The sequence below is a fragment of the Pistacia vera genome, unplaced genomic scaffold (genome assembly GCF_008641045.1).
Source record: "Pistacia vera cultivar Batoury unplaced genomic scaffold, PisVer_v2 Contig526, whole genome shotgun sequence".
NCBI classification, from domain to species: domain Eukaryota; kingdom Viridiplantae; phylum Streptophyta; class Magnoliopsida; order Sapindales; family Anacardiaceae; genus Pistacia; species Pistacia vera.
Window position 1 is genome coordinate 824,992 of NW_022196364.1, and position 23,626 is coordinate 848,617.

The 23,626-nt window shown below is 35.5% G+C and overlaps 2 protein-coding genes and 2 pseudogenes across 2 annotated transcripts; 3 read left to right on the forward strand and 1 right to left on the reverse strand.

The window, feature by feature from the left end:
* The window catches only part of LOC116107038, a 41,803-nt pseudogene extending 40,073 nt beyond the window's left edge, over positions 1 to 1,730 (forward strand).
* Positions 1,731 to 3,034: 1,304 nt separating this feature from the next.
* Positions 3,035 to 5,333, forward strand: LOC116107039 (annotated as a pseudogene).
* A 1,456-nt stretch (positions 5,334 to 6,789) lies between these two features.
* Positions 6,790 to 7,610, reverse strand: LOC116107040 (putative UDP-rhamnose:rhamnosyltransferase 1). Its single transcript, XM_031393338.1, has 2 exons — positions 7,266 to 7,610; positions 6,790 to 7,233 (listed from the first exon to the last, which is right to left on the reverse strand). Exons 1-2 carry the CDS (start codon positions 7,608 to 7,610, stop codon positions 6,790 to 6,792), a joined length of 789 nt encoding a protein of 262 aa, XP_031249198.1.
* A 7,315-nt stretch (positions 7,611 to 14,925) lies between these two features.
* LOC116107041 (probable LRR receptor-like serine/threonine-protein kinase At1g56140) lies at positions 14,926 to 22,598 on the forward strand. Its single transcript, XM_031393339.1, has 11 exons — positions 14,926 to 14,959; positions 15,229 to 15,347; positions 15,542 to 15,752; positions 16,149 to 16,380; positions 16,725 to 16,875; positions 16,966 to 17,363; positions 20,550 to 20,623; positions 20,967 to 21,018; positions 21,805 to 22,050; positions 22,258 to 22,408; positions 22,512 to 22,598. The coding sequence occupies exons 1-11, from the start codon at positions 14,926 to 14,928 to the stop codon at positions 22,596 to 22,598; spliced, it is 1,755 nt and encodes a 584-aa protein (XP_031249199.1).
* Positions 22,599 to 23,626: the final 1,028 nt, after the last annotated feature.

Genomic DNA, 23,626 nt, shown 5'->3' on the forward strand with positions numbered 1-23,626 from the left:
ATACTAGGAATTTGGGTTGCTGTGTAGTGTATGTAAGGTATGATGATAGCTTGATACCAACAAAAAAACCAGGTGAATTTTACCTTGGATACTCACCAAGGATGGAGCAGACATGATTTATTTTATTAAATCTGGTGCTACAGGGTTAAGCTTTCTGATGGAAGCGTGATAGCTGTGAAGCAACTTTCACTAGGATCCCACCAAGGGAAAAATCAGTTTGTTAATGAGATTGCTACCATAACTGCAGTACAACATCACAATCTTGTGCGATTGTGTGGTCACTGCATCGAGGGAACTAGGTTCCTCCTTGTTTATGAATACCTTGAAAACAAAAGCCTTGGTCAAGTATTGTTTTTCACAATGTTTTAATGAGCACCAATCATTCCTGGGTATACATTGTTCTTGAATCTTCAATTCTCTAAATCAATAACTCTTGAAGATCTTAATGATTGTAGCCATTGTTTCTACAAGAAAAAGGGATTTGCATCTTGATTGGCCTACACGATTCAATGTATGCCTGGGAACTACAAGAGGTCTAGCATATATTCACGAGGATTCAAGGCCAAAGATTGTACATCGAGATGTCAAAGCAAGTAATATTTTACTTGATGCAAAACTCTGTCCCAAGATATCAGATTTTGGATTGGCAAAGTTGTATGATGACACGAGAACTCACATCAGCACAAGAGTTGAAAGGACCATGTAAGCTCCTTCAATCATTTCTTGACTGCCATTATTCCTTAATACTTGTAATGTGCTTCAGAGTATTATATGATGTAATCTATATATGCTGTCTTTGAAGATACCAACAGTACCTTGGAGATTTTGTTTTAGCGTAGTTCAAAACCTCAGCATACATGTATTGATGAAAATGACTGAGAGCAATGCATGCATGTTGAGAGAACTATTTGTGTCATCTTTGATTGTCACATAGTGATTGATGCTAGAATCTTTGTGGGGGACTAGATATGTGATTGTATTGCTTCGTTATTATTCAAGATTTGTTAAATGTTAATGGTTTTCACATTGTAAATGCGAGTGGGCACATGGGATACGTTTGATCATTAAGTTCAGTTTGACAGTAATATCTAGACTTGACTTTTGGATTTTAACAATGAGAAACACTTAATTATCTTACAGTAGTTATCCAGCGCCCGAGTATGCAATGTATGGACACCTGACAGAGAAGGCTGATGTATTCAGTTTTGGTGTTGTTGCTTTGGAGATTATCAGTGGAAGAGCAAACTTTAATACGAATTTGGATAGTGAAAAGATTTATCTTATTGAATGGGTAAGGAAATAAATTTGAATTTTGATTTGTTTTGTTTGCTTACTTCTATGACCCTAGTTAAGAAAAACACATTTCCTTTGAATTGTCTATAGGCTATTTCCGGGCCTGGAGTCTTCATGAAAGTAACCAAATTTTGGGGTTGATAGATCTGAGATTAACAAAGTTAAATGAAATCGAAGCTCTTCGAGTAATAGCAATGGCTCTCTTGTGCACTCAAGCATCATCGACATTACGGCCACCAATGTCACGTCTTCTTAGCATGCTTGTTGGAGACATAGAAGTGGGAACTGTTACTTCAAAGCCAAGTTATTTGACTGATAGGGATTTTAAGGACATGACAAACTGCTTTTTGAACAAAGATATTGATACATACTCATCTACAAGAAGTTACAGCAAAAAGAATAACCAGTCTGAGAATGCAACTGATCTTAGCTCTTGAGTTGACCCGCTGCTCTCTCCTGTAAATGTCACTCGGGTCAATGACATAATTGTAGATGGGAGGTGAGAAATTTCTTGACACACTGAAATCAAGTGAATAATACTGCTCCTTCTGCTAACTATAATCCATGCAAAACTACTCAACTTATTGATGTTGGCAGCATTTTCAAAGTCGAAACTATAGTAGAACTTATAATGTTGTGAAGCTATAGTCGACAATATTCGACGATGAATTTGAAGAGCATCGCGCCAGGTGTAAAGAGAGAAATTTTCACTATATTTCTTGTTCTTGTAATATCTCATCTGCAATTAGCTTATTTAGAACTTCTTGATATGGGAAAATATAGCAATTTTCATATGATTCTTGAGATTATTTAATTCTGTTGTCATTCAATGTGTTTAGAAAATATTGAAAACATTGTCGTCAGTGACATATTAGTATTTCGTTTAATTAATTTTGTTTGATATAGAATTAAAATAATTAAATATCCATTTTATCCCTGATTTGTTAAATTACATCAATGTCTTTTTAGGGTTTTTATTATTTGACCAACACATATTACCCTTGATTTGTTAAATCACACGGTGAAGCCTTAACCGAACAATGATATTATGATAAGAAGGGATAAATTTTTATTTCAAATAATTGAAGGGAAATTTCGTTATTCAATGAAAAATAGCCAAACGTGACAGATCTGGACGAGGTGAAGGTAGGGAAACGTTAAAACAAGCAAAACTTGGACTATATTTTTTTCTCCCTTTGGGAGCACCCCACCCACGGCCTTGCTCCTGAAAATCCGGAGTTAGGGTCCTGTCGATCATTGTATCGTTCGCGGCGGCGCTAGTCCTCGATCGTAGCGTCTTCGATTTCAGGTGAGTGTTCAAATTACTTCATTTGTTCAATATAATCAATCTTCAATCATCCAGCAATTCATCTTTATATTATCTTGTTTAGGTAAAAAGCCGAATTTCTTTTTAATTTGACGATCTTTAATGGATTTATACGCATTTTTTTTCTTCTGAAAGTGGTGATCTATTATCTATTGCTTTAATGTTTGAAACGGCGGTGCCGATTTCGAAAATCTAATTTCCGGCAACCCTATCGAATTTCATTTTTGTTCAATTCAAATTGTTTGGTATTTTCTTCTCTTTTTTTTTTTATAATTATTTTTCTTTTTGTTAAAGGGAGAAAATTTGGGGTTTTTGTAGGTATCAATCAGCATGAAAATGTTAAATATCATTGTGCAATCTATATGAAACCATTCACTCTTCTGAAAGAAGAAGAGAGAGAAGAGAGTTAGAGAAATGGAAGAAGCTAAGGCTATGGCTCAACACCAGCAGCAACAAGAAGTTCAACAACAACAACAACAAAATCAACAACAGTTTATTCTGTTACAACAACAAGCGCAACAACAGGCGGCTATCTCTGGCATCCCTTCTAACATCGATGCCCACCTGCGCCCACCTTGCGTCCATCGTCCCATCACTTTCCAATAACAAAACCTAACCCTAATCCCAATGTTAATGCCAATGCTTATTCTAATTTACGGCTACAGAATCAGCAAAATTCACAACAGCCACAGCAGCAACAACAACAGAAAGGGATGAGGCTGTTGAACCAAATGGAGCTCCAGATGGCATACGAGGATGCCTGGTGGGTCTGCCACCCAGATTGCAAGCACCCGTTCGCGTCGGTTGAAGATGCTTGTGAGAGGTTTGTTTGTCTGTTTGTTATTTGAGGTTTTCGTTTTTAATTTATGTGTTATTTTATCAACTGTTTGGTGAAATGTTAGGAACATGTGGGTTTTGCCTGTGGTTGTAAAATTGTGCGTTTACATATGTTGAAGTTTCATTGCTTGTGGTTTATATAAGTATGAACTGTGCTTTGAAGAATTGAACTAGGTTGTGAGTGGCATTCAACGTAACATGAAATTATTGTCAGTGTTGAAAAGCATTCAATGTAACATGAAATTATTGTCAGTGTTGAAAAGATTCCAATGGATGTGAGAATAATTTAATAATGTTTTAGTTTGGTAGTGTTATGGACCATTTTAGTTAAGTCTTTGAAGTATTGTACAGTATATGTCCAAAAATGATGTAGATTACATAACATTATTGTGATCAAATGAGAGTTGATATGAATAAAGATGAATAAGCTGTTGAGAGGGATCAATGAATCTCTCCCTTTTTATGTTCTGGAGATTAATTTTGAAAACTTGGATACCTGTAAGAAGTTTTGGATACAATTGAAGGAATCTGTGAAGTATTGTTATATAAAAGATATCCAGTTGATATAGCTTCTTGATAGAAGTGTTGATGGCTTGAAGCGGCTTAATATATCAACCATTTACATGTGATGAGTTTAGTTTGTTGAAATCAATTGGAGTGGTGATTTGACTTATGCAGTAATTTGTGGTCATTCTGTGCCAACACTTCTCCCCTTTAAGGCATGATGTAAAAGGCATCTTGATTCAGTGCAAATGTTCATTACTATTAAATTTTTTGACTTATGCAGTAATTTGTGGTCATTCTGTGCCAACACTTCTCCCCTTTAAGGCATGATGTGAAAGGCATCTTGATTCAGTGCAAATGTTCATTACTATTAAATTAACTATATGAATTTCTTGTAAAACATAAATACACAAATCAATAACTGTATCCCCTCAGCTCCATATCATTTGATGTCTTATATTAAATTCTACTGATTCATTTTGTTGAGCATACATCATCCTTATTTGCATTTTAAGACTTCTTGCATGTGGAGATGAATCAATAAATAGTACTGAACATAGTAATTGAAGTCTTAAATGTTTTTAAGACATGCTTATCAGATGAATTAGTTAAATAGTTCATAACGTAATAAATTAAAGTCTATGTATTACTCAAAGGATTTACTGGATTGATGTTTGAGAATATTCTGGATATTCATGCTTTATCATTTCTATCTTTGCAGGCTACTACCTTATCATGTGGTAACAGACTATGAAGCAGAGGAAGATGATAGAATCCTTGATTCTGACACAACAGGCCAAATGCCTTCTCGCTCCCAGCAGTGGGACAACAACATTGCTGCCAAAGTTGCAGAGTTCACAGGAACATTGGAGAAACAGGTCCTTGCTTTTAACATAATAACCCTCAAGCGAGGTATAGGTGAATTCTGATGTGAGGAGAGGTTGATGATTGAGCAGGCGCTTCTCCGAGAGGAGAAAAGAGCCCATACTGTAACTGACATTGAGTGCAGAAGAAGAGACAAGGGAGAAGGCTGGTAGAGAGGCTCATGAGGCTAGGTTGCAAATGGCTGCGATGGTTCATCAAGCAGAGCAAGCTCGAGCTGGGTCTCATGCTTGTGATGAAACGATGGCTTGAGCACCAGTAAGGGCAAGTGCACTTGGTTCCCAAGGCAATAATATTGGTGATGATAGGGGAAAGCATGAACAAGGTGTTAACCCAGATGAAATGATGGACGGACGGGGAAGCAAATACACAGAGAGATGAGAAGGAGCCGTCTGAAGGTTTCTTAAATGATGATGAAACTGAAAATGGGGAGACAGGCATGCAAGATGAATGGCGCGAACTGGGAAATTTTGATTTGAACTCCAAGTGAATCCATGAGAATCTTAATCACGACAAGGGAAATCAATGTAATCTAAATGACGTGAGCTTCTAGTTAAATTTGGTAGATGAATGTCAATTTTTTCTCCTTTGTGTGAACATATAAATCTATATAAAGTGGGTATATATAATTCATAATTACATCAAAGTTGTTAATGCTTATTATTATTTTTGTTAATGCTTATTATTAACAAAAACATAATTTTTTCTCCAAGGTTACAATGTTAATGCTTATTATTGTTTTTGTTAGGGTAATTAGGTCAAAATATAAAAGAAGTTGGTTTTCTTGAGAATTACATCAAGAGAAAGTTTATCAGACATAATTTTTAGCTGTATGTGTAAACCAATATTATATGTTACGAATAACATATTTTTATTGATTATTTATACATATAAACAGTTTTTTGAGTGAAGGTTGTTAAAGATTGTTGAGTACTTACATTTAATAAGGAATTATTAGACCATAGTATTAAAAATCTAATAATACCTAGTACATAAAAGATTTTTCAAGACATATCACCATGTCAAGTGAATATTAGGTATAGTAAAATTATGAGATAATTTGAAGAATGTGGTTTAATCATTAGATGAGAGGTGCTTATCCTTTGATAATATAATTAGGGTACTGGGTATTGCTTAATGTAACATATAGAAGAAGCAGTAGCAGTAGTGGAAATCAAATGTAATTTTTAAGAAAATAAAAACAAGTGAAAGATAAGAGTGGTATCAACTGCAGACAAATAGTGAGAGACAACTGAAGAATAAGATGGAGAAGTTATTAAACGATGCTGTTTTTTCTCACCTTAAACGATTGCAACTAAGTTCATTAAACGTGTTTGCAACTACAACTCTCAGCTTGGGGACAAACTTCCTTGAAGAAGTAATTGCATGGGCTTATGCTCAAGTGTTTCAGGAAATCGCACATTCTACTAACGCCCGAAACAAAGCCAGCCCGTTTCTGGCCCAAATCTGATTTTATTTGATATTTTCTTACTTCTAACAATCAATTTTTTCCCACCTTTAGGCGATCCTTTCTTGCTCAAACTCCTATAGCAACAGTGAAATAGGAAGCTTTTCTTTCATTGATCACAAATAGCTTCATATTTTTCTTGGTCCATACAGTGACTGCTGGTAATGTTTTCGAGCCAGCTCTGTCAATAGAAAAATAAAAAGGTAATAATTAAACTGGAGGCTCTTTGGGATTTCTGTTCAAGGTTAACACTGTAGATTCCTAAAGTGATTTCATGGGGTGATTTGTGCTTTCGACATTCCACATAGGCACTAGGTAGAGACAGACAATTTCCTTTTGGCAGATTTTCCTTATAGTAGAAAGAATTTGATGAAGCCAAAAGGTACAAGCAACAAGCATAGCATCCATAAAAGGAGAAGATGATGTGTTGATTTATTAGCTTAATTTAATTAACCTAAAATGTAATTTCAATTAATATTTAGAAATTTGTCTGAAGGAACTCAACAAAATTGTCTGCATATTGATTCTGAAGCTGCTTATCAGCAATTATAATCCTCATTTCCTTGGCTTTATCCCTGTAAACTCTTCCTTCTTCTTCAACTATCACCATCCTCAATGTCTCCGCCACCGACTTCCTCGTATACACCCCATCTTCTTCATTTCTCTCTATTTCTATCCCCGCTTTCTTCTCCGCAAAAACTCTTGAAACTAACCCATGATCCATCACAAAATGTAGCAAAACCAATGGACGCCCATAATGGAGTGCCTCGATAATCGAGTTTAGCCCACAATGAGTCAAGAACGCTCCCACCGATTCATGAGATAATATCTTCAGTTGAGGTGCCCAACTCGTCCACACCACTCCGCGGCCCTCGACTCTCTCCTCGAACCCATCCGGAAGCTCTACCGGATTGTGCTGCTTTCTCAGACACCGAAGGAAGAGAAGACATCGTAAATGATCCAATCTGGAGTACAAGTTTGTAGAAACTGAGTTAAAGAATCCTGGAGTTTATCATAGGACATTTTGAGGTATTGAACTTTGGAAAATGGCAAGTCAGTGGTGGCTTCTGCGTCTTGGGGGAGATTATCTTGATGGGGTAGAGTGAGGGACACGAAGTTCATGAATGGTGATAAATTTGGAGGGATTTTTGGCAAGCGTTCGATGTTTTTAGGAGTTGATATGAAAAAGACTTTGTGATCCTTTCCAGCAATGTGCTTGGCTAACTCAAAGAAGGGGAGCATATGACCAAAGGCTAGCCATGGAAACATGGTTATGTGAAGCTTTTTAGGCGTAGCCATGGAACTCAAGCTGGAGGTGTTTCTTCTTTTTTTTTTTTTTTTTTTGGGTCGAGAGATGGCAATGGTGTCTTGGGTCATCAATTTCACTTCTTCGGGCGATAACATCAAGGCCCCTTCTAAGATATTTGATAAACATGTGGGTTTTTCTACCTTAATTAATTGACACTTGGTCATCCATTTTACACTTGTCAATTAGAAGGCGTTTGGTTAATGGGTGTTTAAGATTATTGGGATTAAATCATCTTGTATTACTTGGTTACCATATTTGGTTGTCAAATAATATAAGATATCAGTGATCTTCCAATACCAATAGTGGTTATTATTGATAATATTTGAGGAAATCTAATTACCTCCATTTTTTTAGGTGTTCTAAAATTACTAGAGTTATCTTTTTTTGTTATAATTCTATCACTTATTAATAAAATTTTAAGACAATAATACCCTTATTTTTAAATTTTTTACATGAATACGACTAAAATTACCCTTGAATTCAAAACAAATTATAGCCCACCCAAGCCACCACCCCCAGTCATCTATTGCCGATAACCACTATTGTCGGAATGATGCACAGATGGCTATTGTGCGCTGATATGACCATTCCGGCTAGACATTTGGCTGGAAATGGCCAGATCTGGCCAGACTACCAGATAAATTTGGCCTTTAACAGCCAAATCCATTGATCTGGCCATTTCCGACCAGATGTCTAGCCGGAAATGGCCATATTGGTGCACGGCGGCCATTTTTGGCCTTCCGTGCGCCGTTAGGTTGCCTGTGGCGGTTGTCAACGGCCAGTGGTAGCTGCGTTGGTCGGGGATGTTTTGTTGATTTTCTAAACTTTTATTATAAGGTTGTTTTTGCTAAGTTTTTAAATGTAGGAGGGTTATAGTAATCCAAATAATAATAATATTATTAAAAAATAATATAATAATATTATTTAATTAAAGGAGAATTCAATAATTTAAATAACATACTCACCAATTTATTCCTCCCAACTAAACATATTAATATAACATACTCACCATTTAACTAAACACATTTTCCTAAAGATTCCCAGTAATCTTCAAGTTAATCTATATTTCCAGTAATATTCAAGGTAATATACCTTTTCAGTAATCCAATATTCCCAGTAATCTAACATTTTCTGAACCAAACGCCCTTAAGGTAATCAATTATTATTGAACTGAACTGTGGAAGAAAACGAGCTCATTTTATTCATAAGAAAATTATTCAAAGATTAAATAAAATATAAACTAAAAAATTTACTTGGAATAACCATTTGGTATACAATAACGTCTCAGCTCGTCTATGATGTCTTTCTAACATAGTTGACTATTTGGCTTGTTATGATTTATGTTAGTTATCCATTAACATACTTCCTCTCTTAATTACCTACCTTAACTTAAATATTGAAAATGTTCTTAAATTGAACAATTTAAAACATTGTATCCCTTTCTTGTCATTTCATGTAAATATTGTAGTTTAATTAATTATATCTCTATATATGCGTGATTATAAGGGCATATTATTCAATTTTCCAATTTGTTAATTCATTTTCTAATTTTATAATTTCATGGTTACTATTATGTTGACATATTCGGCTTGAAATTGTTATTATCTGGACTAGGCATGAAGCTCTGACTGCTTGAATAATACAAAATAAATTATCAATATTATAATGTATATGATCCTTTCCCACGTAGACTTTTTCTCATAAATCAAAGTAATTTATATCCAAATAGTAATTTACTATTTGAATAAGGAAGATTCAAACTCTACTATTTGAATAAGAAAGGTTGGCCACAATACACTTTCTAGGCCTCTCCCAAGGAGGTTCGAAATCTTAAGAACTTAACTTTTATGTAAGATTGACAAACTTTGAATAGAATTTGAATGACTTTTTAAAGGTAGATTTCTAGCATTTTGTTTTGTTTAGGGCTTCATAAATAGGCTTGTTGGCTTGTCTTTAGTATGTGGACTGATGAAAGAAACAATATGATGATAAATAAATTATTTCCTATCTCAAATTTTTCTCTCAATCTATCTATTTCTTACTCTCATTTTCTCTATTTTTAATTCTTCTCACTATCCTACATCAATCGCGTATAGTTTTATTGGGATGATTATATAATGATCAAAATGTTTTTATTCTAAAATTAATTACTGTAAGCATTCTTTAACCTAGAAAACAAAAAAATGGCAGTCCTAAGATAAAAAACAACTAGTGTGATCACAAACTATGTTTAGGAAAACTCAAAATCACAGTTAAAGTGATTGTGCTTGTACATAACCTGTAATCCATTCTTCCATAAATTCTGCTTGAAAAGGGAGAACGACTTATACATACCCAATGTTTGTCGAAACGACAAGTCGGTACCCAAAAGGTTTTGAAACGACAAATGGGTACCTTCCGTCATGTTCTGTTAGTGATTTTCGTTAGATAATAGTGAAAAGACTAAAATGCCCTTGAAAGTTTAATTTTTTGTTTTTTAAAAATTTCTAAAAAACCCCCTAGGTTTGCTAATTTGACTAAATACCCCAATATATAAAAACTTGATAAAATAACAAATACACCCCCGCATCCACAGTGCCAGATTTCGGCCACCACCGCCGGAACCTGGCCGAAAAATTGTGTTACGACACAGAACCATCGGATCTGTGTCGTAACACACCGATCTGGCCTTTTTCGGCCTCGACGGCCAGATCTGGCCTTTTCCGGCCAGATCCTCCACGGATCTGGCCGGAAATTGCCAGATCGACGTGTTACGACACAGATCCGATGGGTCTGTGTCGTAACACAATTTTCCGGCAAGTTTTCGGTCTCAACGGCCAGATCTGGCCGTAGATCTGGTATTTTCCGGCCAGATCAGCCACGGATCTTGCCGGAAAATGAAAGATCTACTCGTTACGACACAGATCCGATGGGTCTGTGTTGTAACGCAATTTTTCGGCCAGATTCCAGCGGTGGCAGCCGGAATCTGGCACTGCGGAGGCGGGGGTGTTTTTGTTATTTTATAAATTTTTTATATATTGGGGTGTTTAGTCAAATTAGCAAACCTAGGGGGTTTTTTAGAAATTTTTAAAATTTATAAAAAAAACTAAAAATTAAACTTTCAAGGGCATTTTAGTCTTTTCACTATTATCTAACGAAAATCACTAACAGAACATGACGGAAGGTACCTATTTGTCGTTTCAAAACCTTTTGGATACCAACTTGTCGTTTCGACAAACCTTGGGTATGCATAAGTCGTTCGGCCGCTTGAAAAACACGTTGATCTTGGGAAAATTATGAAAACTTATCATACAAATGTATGAATTATGAAAAAGTAATGACTACTGAAGAGTTATATTCTTCGGCCATGCACGGCTCTAGGTTCCAATAATTTCTTTGGGATACTCCCTCCTAAACAGGGTAACTTAGTCAAACTAAAGCAGATGTAGGTTGTTATTCATTTTGTTTAATATATATTTGTTTAGTTATTTTTTAAATAAAACTATAGTTTTCACATCACAGATTCAATCTTATGAAATTAAGAAACTTTTTATTGGTGAATTTAACGGTAACATAGATACTTCTAGACGAGCTAATCTTTGAAATTTGAGAATTATATAAGGAAGATCCCATCTACATGTTGATGGTTTTCTGTTGCTACTGTGCTTAAAGATTACCTTGTTGCCTGAATTTGGCTTACAGTGAGTGATTTGTTAAATTTCAGGTGGGTATTTGATTGTTCTTTATCTGGACCAATCTTACAATAATGTTATGTATGAAAAATTATTTCATGATATTCAAATGTGTCATATGAATGATAGCAAAAGTTTCTATAGCTTTTGTCTGGATTAAGCATTTTGATTATGTTGTTAACTAGTCTATCAAATTTTTCTGTAGGAAATTTGGAGGAAACTCTTTTGAAAACAAGGCGAGCTCATCTCTCGATTTCATAAAAAAATTGAACAGATTATAATTATTTTGTAACTTACACATACTTCGTTATGTTATATCTAAATTTTTTCATTCAAAAGCTAGTCTTTTTATTTACTTGAATGAGTTAATTATTCATGTCCTATAGTATAAGTGTAAATGTATAATATATTCCAATAAAATTAATTATTAAATAAATTATATGGAAGACAATTAAAAAGATAAATTTCATTTAACCCAAAGATGATGATGTCATCGTCATCATCACAAAACGAGCCTCCAAAGTGATGGCACAGTTTAGTTGAATCCAACGGTTGAAAACACGTCAACGGTGGAACAGTCATGTCGTGAAAACAAAGGTGAGGGAAAGAGCAAAATGAAAAAGTAAGGCATGGAACCCAAGATGGCCAAGCTGCATTATTATTATTATTATCCGGTGAGTAAACAACATGTTCCCACCCGAGGTTTAACGAAATCCAGAAATAATACCACTGGTTTTATTTATTCCAGATTGCCACCATTAAACTAACAGTGTTAGTTACTGTTGGATTCAGAAGAGAGCAATTACCAAACTACCCTCCCATCTTCGTCTTCTGCTTCATCTCCCCCTTCTTCTCTTCTGCCGCTTCTCTCTCCCTCCCACAGCCACAACACAACCACAACCACGCTCCTCTCTCCCTCCCGAAACCCCAAAGTCACCACCACCACCACCCATCGCCATTCCACCCATCTACCGCCATTGCAATCCCTCACCACCACCCGATCTTTGTCTTCTTCTTCTGCTTCTCCCCCTTCTTCTCTTCTGCCGCTTCTCTCTCCCTCCCACAGCCACAGCCGTAGCCATAACCACGCTCCTCTCTGCCTCCCGAAACCCCAAAGTCACCACCACCACCACCACCACCATTCCACCCTCTACCGCCATTGCAATTCCTCACCACCACCCGATTTCGGTCCCATTTGGCTCGATCTCGGCTTTGTTGGCCGTCCTCATCATCACCACAAACACCACCACCCTTCCACCTCCAAAACCTCCATTTTCCCCGACAGTGGTAGAGGGGAAGCAGTTGGTGGAGAGAAGAGAAGAAGAAAGAGAGAAGAAAAAGAGGAGAAGAAAAAGAAGAAGAGGAAGAATCTGGTGGAGAGAAGAGAAGAAAAAAGGAGAAGAAAAAGAGAAAGAATCTGGAAGAGAGGAGAAGAAGAAAAAGAAAAAGAAAAGGAAAAGGTAAAAGGAAAAGAGGAGAAGAAGAAGGAAAGCAGTCAACGGTGGTGTGTTGAGAGAAATGGGTTTTGACACTTTTACCCTTAACCTCTTAAAATAAAACAAACAGTGTTAGATTAAGGGTGGGTATTTGGAATAAATCAAACCAATGGTATTAACCTTGGATTTCGGTAAACCTTAGGTGGGAACATGACGTTTGCTCTTATCCGGTTAGTGATCTGGTTACTGCCACGTTTCTCTTGCCTTAACCTGTCCTTATGCATACGTGTCCAATTCCTATTGGTTTATACAGCTAAGAAGGCTAGGTAACAGTGGACTGGACATGTACCATTCGTTTGCTTTAATATAAAAGCCAATATAATTCCAGTGGAAACAATTCTCTTAAATTCTCATGTAAACACACAAACATGAATTCCAGTGTGAAAATTCTACTTTTTCCTTCAGGATTTTCGCACTTTTGCTTATTCTTTTTCTGGGTAATTCACAATTCCGCTGCTCAAATTACTGACCCCAATGAAGGTACTCTCTATCTTCCTTTCTTTTATGTGTGTATTTTATTTTACAAATTAATTATTTGTTTTAATTATTGAATATACAATTGTTTAAGAAGTATTGTACTTTACTAATTTATGAGTAGCTGATTGAAGTGAACCCCATTTAGCAAAATCTATTCTAGTTTGTTTAAAAACTGTGAAGGAGAAATAATTTATTAAATTATATTAATTAATTTAATTAAATATAATTTATAAATAAATTTAGAGTTTAAATGGGTTTTTTTTTTTTTTTTTGTAATTAACATTCTAAAAGTAGTTTTTGAATTCTAGAAATTTTAAATGGCTATGTTTGGCCTTCAACAACGACTAAAGATTTGGTTATCGTTGACGACCAGTTACGGCCAAAGATCTAGCCAGATCTTTGGCTGTGGATCTGGCCGAAAAATAATAGATCGGTGCATTACCGATCAGATCTAACTGGTATTGCACTATTATACTAGATTTCGATCACCCTCCGATGATGTGGCCGAAATCTGCCAAATGTGGGTGAGGGGTATTTTTTTTAATTTTTAAACTTTATTTCTAGTGATGTTTAGTTAAATTAATAAATTTAAAGGGTTTAGAAGTAGTTGAAAAAAATATAATAGTATTTTCAGAATAAATAAACAGACTGATATTTTGAAAATAGTATGAATAGTATAGTGGGAAATATTAAATAAAAAACAGACGCTTATATTACTATAACTCTAGGGGGATTATTATTATTTAAAAACTTAACCACAAGATAATTTATATTACTATAACTCTAGGGGGATAATTAATTAATTATAACTAAGGGAAATTATTGTTATTAACCTTTTACTTGAACTACGATAAACCCGGATGGTAAATTCACAATTCTATGTAATTTGAATGCTTCCTGATAAACCCATGGCCTCAAAGATCGATGATTTTATGAAAATCTGTGATTACTTGCAACCTTGCTTACATTCTCAATTCTAAGTAATTAGAATGCTTCTTGAGCAGTGAGGGCGTTGAACTCAATATTTCAACAATGGGATGTAAAAGCAAACCCAAGATGGTGGAACATAAGTGGAGAGCCCTGCAGTGGAGCCGCTATAAATGCAACTAGCTTGGATGACTATAATCCTGCTATCAAATGTGACTGTTCCTTTGAAAATGGCTCAATTTGCCACATCACTGAGTTGTAATCTCTTTTTCTCTATACCAAATTTAGGGAAATTTTCATATTAACTTGTTTCAAGTTTTGTTTCAGTATAGACAGATTATATTGCTTCAATTGAGAATGGGTTTTGGGTTAATTTTGTGTTATTGGCATTGATTTTTGAGTTATTCATAACTCGAACTGTTTATACTATACTATGTAGATTATTTCTGATGCTTTAGATGGATCTTAACTTTTGGTTAAAATTTTCCCTAAAGTCGTGTATACAATTCATCCTTTAATTGTGTATTTTTCCTAAGCCAAGAGAGTTTGCATGTGTCATTAGGTCAAATTTGAGGAGATATGACTGAAACTTGTCTTTATTTTTCGCAGGAGTGTATTTGCACTGGANACCAACTGTTGGTATTGCACATAAGAAGAACCAGACTGCACTCATTGTTGGTATTGCAGTAGCTCTCGGAATTTCGGGCTTGATACTGATATTTTTAACTTTTTACATGAGGACAAAAAGACACAATGATGATGCGGAAGGTAAGAGAGGCCAAGAGATTTTTAAATTAATAATAGTTGAAGTCTCAGAAACCAAGTTTGTTAAAAAAATTTAGTGAATTTGCATCTCACTTGGGCACAAAGTTAAAGGTTCTCTGGGCATCTGAGAAAAGTAGATTCCAAAAAAATATGAATGTTGTTCTAGTACACCTAAGTTTGTTCATGAAATAGGCAAAGCTGCTGGTGTAATTCATCACTTGTCATGCAAATCCTCAATGTTATGTAATCTTTTATCTTGCTTCAATATGCAGTGCTGCTTGGAATAGGACCTAAACCAAAAACTTTTAGTTATGCCGAGTTGAGATCTGCAACAAAAGACTTCGACCCTCCAAATAAGCTTGGCGAGGGAGGCTTTGGACCTGTTTACAAGGTAAACTTTTATGTCTTACATTTACAAGTTACAAACAATAAATAGCACACTGGGAACTTGGGTTGCAATTTTGTATTTGTAATGCATTATCATAGCTGAACACTATTAACAAGAAAACTAGGTGAATTTCAGCATTTGGATACTCACCAAAGATGTAGCATATATAATTTATGTCTATAAATCTGATGCTACAGGGTACACTTTCTGATGGAAGGGTTATAGCTGTGAAGCAACTTTCTCTAGGGTCCCACCAAGGGAAAAAGCAGTTTGTTAATGAGATCGCTGCCATAACTTCTGTGCAACATCGTAATCTTGTGAAATTGCATGGTTGCTGCATCGAGGGAACTAGGCTCCTCCTTGTTTATGAGTACCTTGAAAACAAAAGCCTTGATCAAGTATTGTTTGGTACGAGGATGCTAATTGATGATCAACTTTAGTTTTAATTTTCTACTATTTCTTGCAAGCAACTTCAACATTAATGCATGTGATTTCTCTCCTATGATTTGCGTCCACTCATAAACAACAAATTTTTCAGTACAAAATACTATTTTGCTGACTTTCAAAGGTTTTAACCAATGCAAGATTTAAAGAAAGAAATATTTGTTCTACTATGTACCTCGTGTTTAGTTATAAAGAAAACTGCAAATTTAATGAGCAAATAAGAGCACAAACGGGTTTGAGCTGATTGTCAATGTATTATTGAGCTCCAAATTGTTTATGGGGTTAAATTTTCCATGAATCCTCAGTTATCTATGTCCGTAACTCTTGAAGATCTTAATGATTGCAGCCATGTTTCTGCAGGAAGACGAGGGTTGCATCTCAATTGGCCTACCCGGTTCAATATATGCTTGGGAACTGCAAGAGGTTTGGCATATCTTCATGAGGACTCTAGACCAAAGATCGTTCATCGAGATGTCAAGGCAAGTAATATTTTACTCGATGCAGAACTCTGCCCAAAGATATCAGATTTTGGATTGGCAAAGCTGTATGATGATAGAAAAACTCACATCAGCACTAGAGTTGCAGGGACCATGTAAGCTGCTTCAGTCATTCCTTGACTACCATTCTTCCTTAATACTTCTTTTAGAATGTGTTGCAAAGTATTTCAAAACATCTAGTAGATTTTGTTGTGGGTATCTCAAAATACTCAACATGTTTAACGTACATGCATTAATGAGAATGACTCTGAAAGCAATACATGTATGTTGAGAAAACTTTTTGTCATCTTTGATAATGATGGAATTTCTTTGTGTTTATGTAAGATTTGCTAACTTATAAAGGTTTTCACATTGTAAAGGCAAGTGGGCGCCTGAACAGGGTTTTACCCAAACTTTACTTTTGGACTTTAACCTTGAGAAACCCTTCATTTTCTTGCAGTGGCTATCTGGCACCAGAGTATGCAATGCGTGGACACTTGACAGAAAAGGCTGATGTATTCAGTTTTGGTGTTGTTGCTTTGGAGATTATCAGTGGAAGGGCAAACTCTGATACTAGCCTGGATAGGGAAAAGATTTATCTTCTTGAATGGGTACTTATTTTTTTTTGTTTTTATGCTTTCTTCTATGTACCCTAGTGTTAAAAAACTTATTCTTCTTGAATTCTCTTATGGTATTTATAGGCCTGGAATCTTCATGAAGTTAACCAAAGTTTGGAGTTGATAGATTCCAAATTATCAGAGTACAATGAAATCGAAGCTCTACGAGTAATAAAAGTTGCTCTCTTGTGCACTCAAGCGTCACCGATGTTACGGCCAACAATGTCACGCGTTGTTAACATGCTTGCTGGGGACATCGAAGTGGCAACTGTTACTTCAAAGCCAAGTTATTTGACTGATTGGAATTATAAGGACATAACAAATAGCCTTTTGAACGAAGAAACTGTTACATCATCATCGACAAGAAGTTATAGCAGAAAGAAGAGCCAATGTGACAGTGCAACTGATCTTAGCCCCGGAGTTTATCCATTGCTCTCTCCAGAAAACGCCACTCGGTTCAATGACATAATTGCCGAGGGGAGGTGAGAAATTTCTTAGCTCACTGAAACTGAGTGAATAACGCTGCTCCTTGTATACCAATACCATGAATTACACAACGAATTTCAAGACCATCTTATTAGATGTATATAGAGAAAACCTCTCTATAGTCCTTCTGCAACTAGCTTATTTGGGATCTCTTTTGAAATTTCTGGATATGGGAATTTTCAGCAGTATGTATAATTTTGGGAATTTCTGCTATACAGGGGTAAGATTACAGCCATCGGTAGAATTTTTGTAATATTGTGTAGTTTAGGATGTGAATTTTGTGGCATGGAATGTCATATTCGGAGCGTTTCAAATATTTTTCATTGTGAATTTAACCATCAAGGTTACAAATATGGATTCATAGTATATCTGTATATGTAGCTTGTATGGTACTAAGGTTTGGATAGTCTCCATATAACTCAAGCATATAATTCTTGATTTGGGTTCTTTAATCTGCCTTTCTTAGATTTCAATTGTTGACATTTAGAAATAGGTTAATGTTCATATAGCCTTGAGAGATCATTTAATTCAGTTGGCAATCAACACTCATTGTCTCTCAGAAAGTATTGAAAATTTTAGTTATGTTAGTGATATATGTTTGTGTTTCGTGTATTTATTTATTTATTTTTCAATTTAGACTTGTTAAAGTCTTTTTTAAACTTTAATTTTTTTTTAGAGTTAACAACTACTTTTCCCACCCTAAAAAAAGCTTAATGACATTTTCCCACCCTCAAGCTTTTATAATACCACTTTAATACCCAAAGCACAAATTTGTTAGTAATTTTCGTTGTGATGAAGGACAATGTGGTCAAAAGTCCATTATAAATGAGGGTAGAACGATCATCAAACATTTTGGCCACTGGAGAAGAAAAAAAAAAAGGACCGCGCACGTTAGTAGCCTCGTAGCCAATAGTTTTTGTCATTTTTTGGCCTATCCTTGTGTCCAAAATTACTTCCGAGACCACCCACAGAATCCCCATCACCTCCTCTACAAAGCCTAAGCCTCTATTTGCCATCATCACTCACCATTTCCCACCACCACCTCCATTCACACGGCTGACTCTTCAAGCCGGATTTCCAGTGTTAGAAATCCACCTTGAAACTCACTGCCTCCTCCATTCTCTTCCCTGAGCCTCTCTCACCCTTAATCCGTTCACCTTGAGCCCGATGCACCTGCCAATTGCCAAAAATCGCTGCTTGAGTTTTTGCGTGATTTTCCATCTTTTCAGCCTTTTTTCGTCTGATTCAATCACCCAAAATGCGCCCTGCCACCACCATTTGACTCTCATCCTCTATTCTTCAAAACCCATCCCTCCCTTAACCTTCCATGCTCATCGTTTGCCGCTCATGTCCAGCTTTTTCGGTTGTGGGACTGTCACAATTTGTAGTTGTTTCCTCTACAAATCGTTGGATTTTTGGTGCTCGATTGGTAGATTTTGATTGGTTGTGTTGGTGTTGTGTTTTTTCTGGCCACCGTTCTCTGTCAGATCACTCCAACCTCACTACCCCAAAGTCACTCACCACCTATTCGATTTATTGCCACACCTAGCTCTCAACCTGCCTAGCATCCAACCGTGTGCTTTGCAATCGATTCTGTTATCGGAAATCATCATTGTCACCACCAATCGACTCTCTAAATTTTCGTAAAGCCCTAACATTCTTGATCTTATTCGCTCACTAATTGTGGGCGATTGAAGCTTCCCCACCCTAGGGTTTTTCAAATTTTGATTAGAGGAAGAGAGAAATGTATTTTCATCTTCAAGATAAAAATCATTGTATTTCCTACCCAAACTAGAGTGGAACATAATAGTTGGGTAGTAAAAGAGTATTATAAAAGTTTGAGGGTGGGAAAATGCTGTTAAACTTTTTTTTGGGTGGGAAAAAGTTGTTAACTCTTTTTTTTATCTGACATAGTTTTTATTATAATTGTAAATAATATATGTGTGCACTATAAAATTAATAGATCAATGTTTAATGGCATGATTAAAAAATAAAAATAAAAAGATCGAATTACATTTTCCTATCTTATGTTTCGTGAAAAGACGATTCCACCCTTAGTTTCGCAATCTAAATATCTAATATGTGCCACCCATCATTACTCACCGTCCATCAAAATTATAATTTGACCAGGTTTGACTGTTTAAAATTCCAAAACTATCCTTATTATTCATTATTTTTAAAATAGATTTTAAAATAAATTTAAAATTTAATGAAAAAACCTAAATAAAATAATTCATAAAAAGGAAAAGAGAAACTCCCTCTACAGTCCGATACCTAAACAAAATATATTAAAAAAATAAATTTCCAACACTACCCAATCGGATCAAAACTCTTCAACCTAATTTCTTCCACAACAAAATACACAGAATCTGATACTCATTCTTCCACCGTAATCAAAACCACGAATAAAATCTCAAATCGATAGCCAAAATACAAAACAATAACATAGAGAGTATTAGAAGGTGGAGGTGGTAGTGGCAGTGGCAGAACCGCCGACGGCCAGAAGAAGAGGCGACGACGGGACGAACAGAGGAGGTGACGGCGACAACCAGAAAAGAAGGTAGTGGTGGCCAAAGCCGGGAGACCAGAACAGCCTAGCCGTCATTTGACCTGGCCAGATGCGGTTGGGCTGTGTGGCTGCCCGAGCCGCGGCCGGACTTCGTTTTTTAATTTTTATTTGTTTTATGATTTTTAATTGATTTAATTTCGAAGAAAACTATAAGTGAGAGGAAATGAGATGAATATGCTTCTTCGCTCAAGTTTAACGGCCAAATGTGAAAAATGAGTAACAACTTCGTTAGTGTTCGAAACTGAGGTATTAAAAAAGTTCTTTCATGAAACATAGGGTGAGCTATGTAATTTGGCCAATAAATTTATTAAAGGCATACAAATTCATATATAAACTTTCTTATACAATATAATTTTGATGTCAATACTTCATTGTTATGTTATATGTCACTTCAAATTCATATATAAACTCTCTTATACAATATAATTTTGATGTCAATACTTCATTGTTATGTTATATGTCAATTTTGAATCTTTGAATAAGATGAGTTACAATAACTGTGCTTAAATGCTTTCTGATAGACATACTGTATTTTCCTACTCAAATTTCACACAAACTGTTGGTATTGGACGAAATAAGAACCAGACTGGGTTGATTGTTGGTTTTTCTGTAGCTCTTGCAAGTTTGGGTTTGGTCCTGATATTTTTAGTTACATGAGGATAAATAGAGATAATGATGATGCAGAAGGTGAGAGTGCCAAAGAGATTTAAAAAAAATAAAAATAAGAAGTCGTAAAATCTCTGAAACCAAGTTTGTTTTTGAAAATCAACGAATTTACATTTCATTTCAGCATTCCAGAATATAGGTGTGGCATAAGTGTGAATTTTGTTCTGGTGCACCTAAGAAACATAAATAACAGATTTATAATTTCTCATTCTTATAACAGTTACAAAAATATGGGCTTCTGATATCTAATTTCAAAACTAGGAATAGCATATTCCATTGAATAGGCGAAACTTCTCTTTTAATTCATCTCTTGTCATGTAAATCCTCAATGTTATGTATTCTTTTATCTTGCTTCAATATGCAGTGCTACTTGGAAGAGGACCTAAACCAAAAACTTTCAGATATGCTGCGTTGAGGTCTGCAACAAAAGACTTCGACCCTTAAAATAAGCTTGGCAAGGGAGGATTTGGACTTGTGTACAAGGTAACTTTTATATCTTACATTTACAAGTTACAAACAATAAATAGTACACTGGGAACTTGGGTTGTGATGTCGTATAACAGGAAAACTAGATGAATGTTAGCTTTTGGATACTCAACAAGGATGGAGCAGCTATGATTTATGTTAATAGCTGGGAAACAACTTTCACTAGGATCCCACCAAGGAGAAAATCAGTTTGTTAATGAGATCGCTACCATAACTGTAGTGCACCATCACAATCTTGTGAGATTATATGGATGCTGCATCGAGGGAACTAGGCTCCTCCTTGTTTATGAGTATCTTGAAAACAAAAGCCCTGATCAAGTATTGTTTGGTATGAGGATGCTAATTGATGATCAACCTTAGTTCAATTTTTTCTACTTTGCTTTTCTTGCAAGCAACTGAAAATTAGTGCCTGTGATTTCTCTCCTATGATTTAGTACCACTTATAAACAATAAATCTTTCAGTACAAAAAACAATTGTGATGACTTTCAATTGTTTTAATGTATAAGGAAATAAATATTTGCACTGCTATGTAAAATGCATTTATTTATAACAAAACTACAAATTTAGCTCACTGAGCTAAAAAGAGCGGGCAAAGTGTTTCCATAAGGCTGATTGGCAATATTTTAATGAGCTCCAAGTTTTTTCTGGATATAAATTGTCCGTGGTTCCTCAATTATCAATGTTAATGACTCTTAGAAGATCTTAATGATTGCAGCTATGTTTATGCAGGAAGAAGAGAGAGCCATCTTGATTGGCCTACCCTGTTGAATATATGCTTGGGAACTGCAAGAGGTCTAGCGTATCTTCATGAGGATTCTAGGCCAAAGATTAGACATCCAAATGTCAAAGCAAGTAATATTTTACTTGATGCAAAACTCTGCCCAAAGATATCAGATTTCGGATTGGCAAAGCTGTATGATAACACTAAAACTCACATCAACGCCAGAGTTGCAGGGACCGTGTAAGCTACTTCAATCATTCCTTGACTACCATTCTTCCTTAATACTCCTTTTAGAATGTGCTGTTGAGTGTTTTCAAAATATCTAGTAGATTTTGTTGCGAGTATTTCAAACACTCAAGTATTGATAAGAATGACCGTGAGAGCAATCTATATATCCAAACTTTACTTTTGTATTTTAACCTTGAGAAACCCTTCATTTTCTTGCAGTGGCTACGTGGCACCGGAGTACGCAATGCGTGGACATTTGACAAAAAAGGCTGATGTATTCAGTTTTGGTGTTATTGCTTTGGAGATTATGAGTGGAAGAGCAAACTCTGATACTAGCTTGGACAGGGGAAAGATCTATCTTCTTGAATGGGCAAAGAGAATAAACTTGAATTTTTACTTGTTTTGTTTTCTTTCTCCAACGTACCTTAATGCAAAAACTCATGCTTTTTGAATGGTCTATATTTTATTTCTAGGCCTGGAGTCTTCATGAAAGTAACCGAAGTTTGGGGGTGATATATCCCAATTTAGCAGAGTTCAATGAAATCGAAGCTCTCGAATAATTGGAGTCGCTCTATTGTGCAGTCAAGCATCACCAATGTTACATCCACCAATGTCACGCATCGTTAACATGCTTCTTGGAGAGATTGAAGTGGAAACTGTTACTTCAAAGCCAAGTTGTTTGGCTGATTGGGATTGTATGGACACAACAAATAGCCTTTTGAACAAAGATATTGTTACATCCTCTTCTACAAGAAGTTACAGCAGAAAGAAGAGCCAATGTGAAAATGCAATTGATGATAGCCCTGGAGTTGATCCATTGCTCTCTCCAGTGAATGTCACTCGGTTCAGTGACATGATAGCGGAGGGGAGGTAGAAATTTCTTTGCTCGCTGAAGCTGTGTGTATAATACTGCTACTTCTGCCCAGTAAATCATGCAACTAGCTAACTTATTGATCGTTATCCTCCAAACTATCGTAGGAGTTGTAATGTTGTGAAGCTATCCTCGTATACCAATAAACATTAGATGATAATTTTGATGACCATCGTATGGTACTGGATCTAGAGAGAAAAAAGTTCTCCATATTTCTTATCCCTGTAATATCTCATTTGCAACTAGCTTATTTAGAAGTTTTTTGGAAATTTTGGATATGGGAAGTATGAGCAATATGCTACTATACATGGTAAGATTACAGTGATCGATAGAATTTTTGTAATATTTTGTAATTTAGGATGTGATTTTTGTGGCATGAAATGTTGTATTGTATATGCAGGTTGTAAGGCTTGGATATAGATGTATAAAAGTTCCAATCTCTATATTAATTCAAGCATATAATTCCTGACTGAAAAATGATAGTCTTACTTATTCTCTTTACTCACTTCTCTTATTCACCTTTGTTAAAATAACATATGGTATCCGTACTATGTTTATGGTATCCGTACTATATTTTATATTTACAAAAGTGAGTAAGAGAAGTGAGTAGGGAGAGTGAGTAAAGGTAACATTACTCTTCCTGATTTGGGATCTCTATTATGCTTTTCTAGTTTTCTTAGCTTTTAAGTATTAAGATTTAAAAATTCCTGGTAAGGT

Bases quoted from the DNA above. Each gene is read 5' to 3' on its own strand.
- LOC116107040 (XM_031393338.1), bottom strand. From the start codon at position 7,610: ATGGCTACGCCTAAAAAGCTTCACATAACCATGTTTCCATGGCTAGCC. The intron at 7,234-7,265 runs TACGATGTCTTC...CGGTGTCTGAGA, and splicing joins GTACTCCAGATTGGATCATT to AAGCAGCACAATCCGGTAGA.
- LOC116107041 (XM_031393339.1), top strand. From the start codon at position 14,926: ATGAGGACAAAAAGACACAATGATGATGCGGAAG. The intron at 16,381-16,724 runs GTAAGCTGCTTC...ATTTTCTTGCAG, and splicing joins ACTAGAGTTGCAGGGACCAT to TGGCTATCTGGCACCAGAGT. The intron at 22,051-22,257 runs GTAAGCTACTTC...ATTTTCTTGCAG, and splicing joins GCCAGAGTTGCAGGGACCGT to TGGCTACGTGGCACCGGAGT.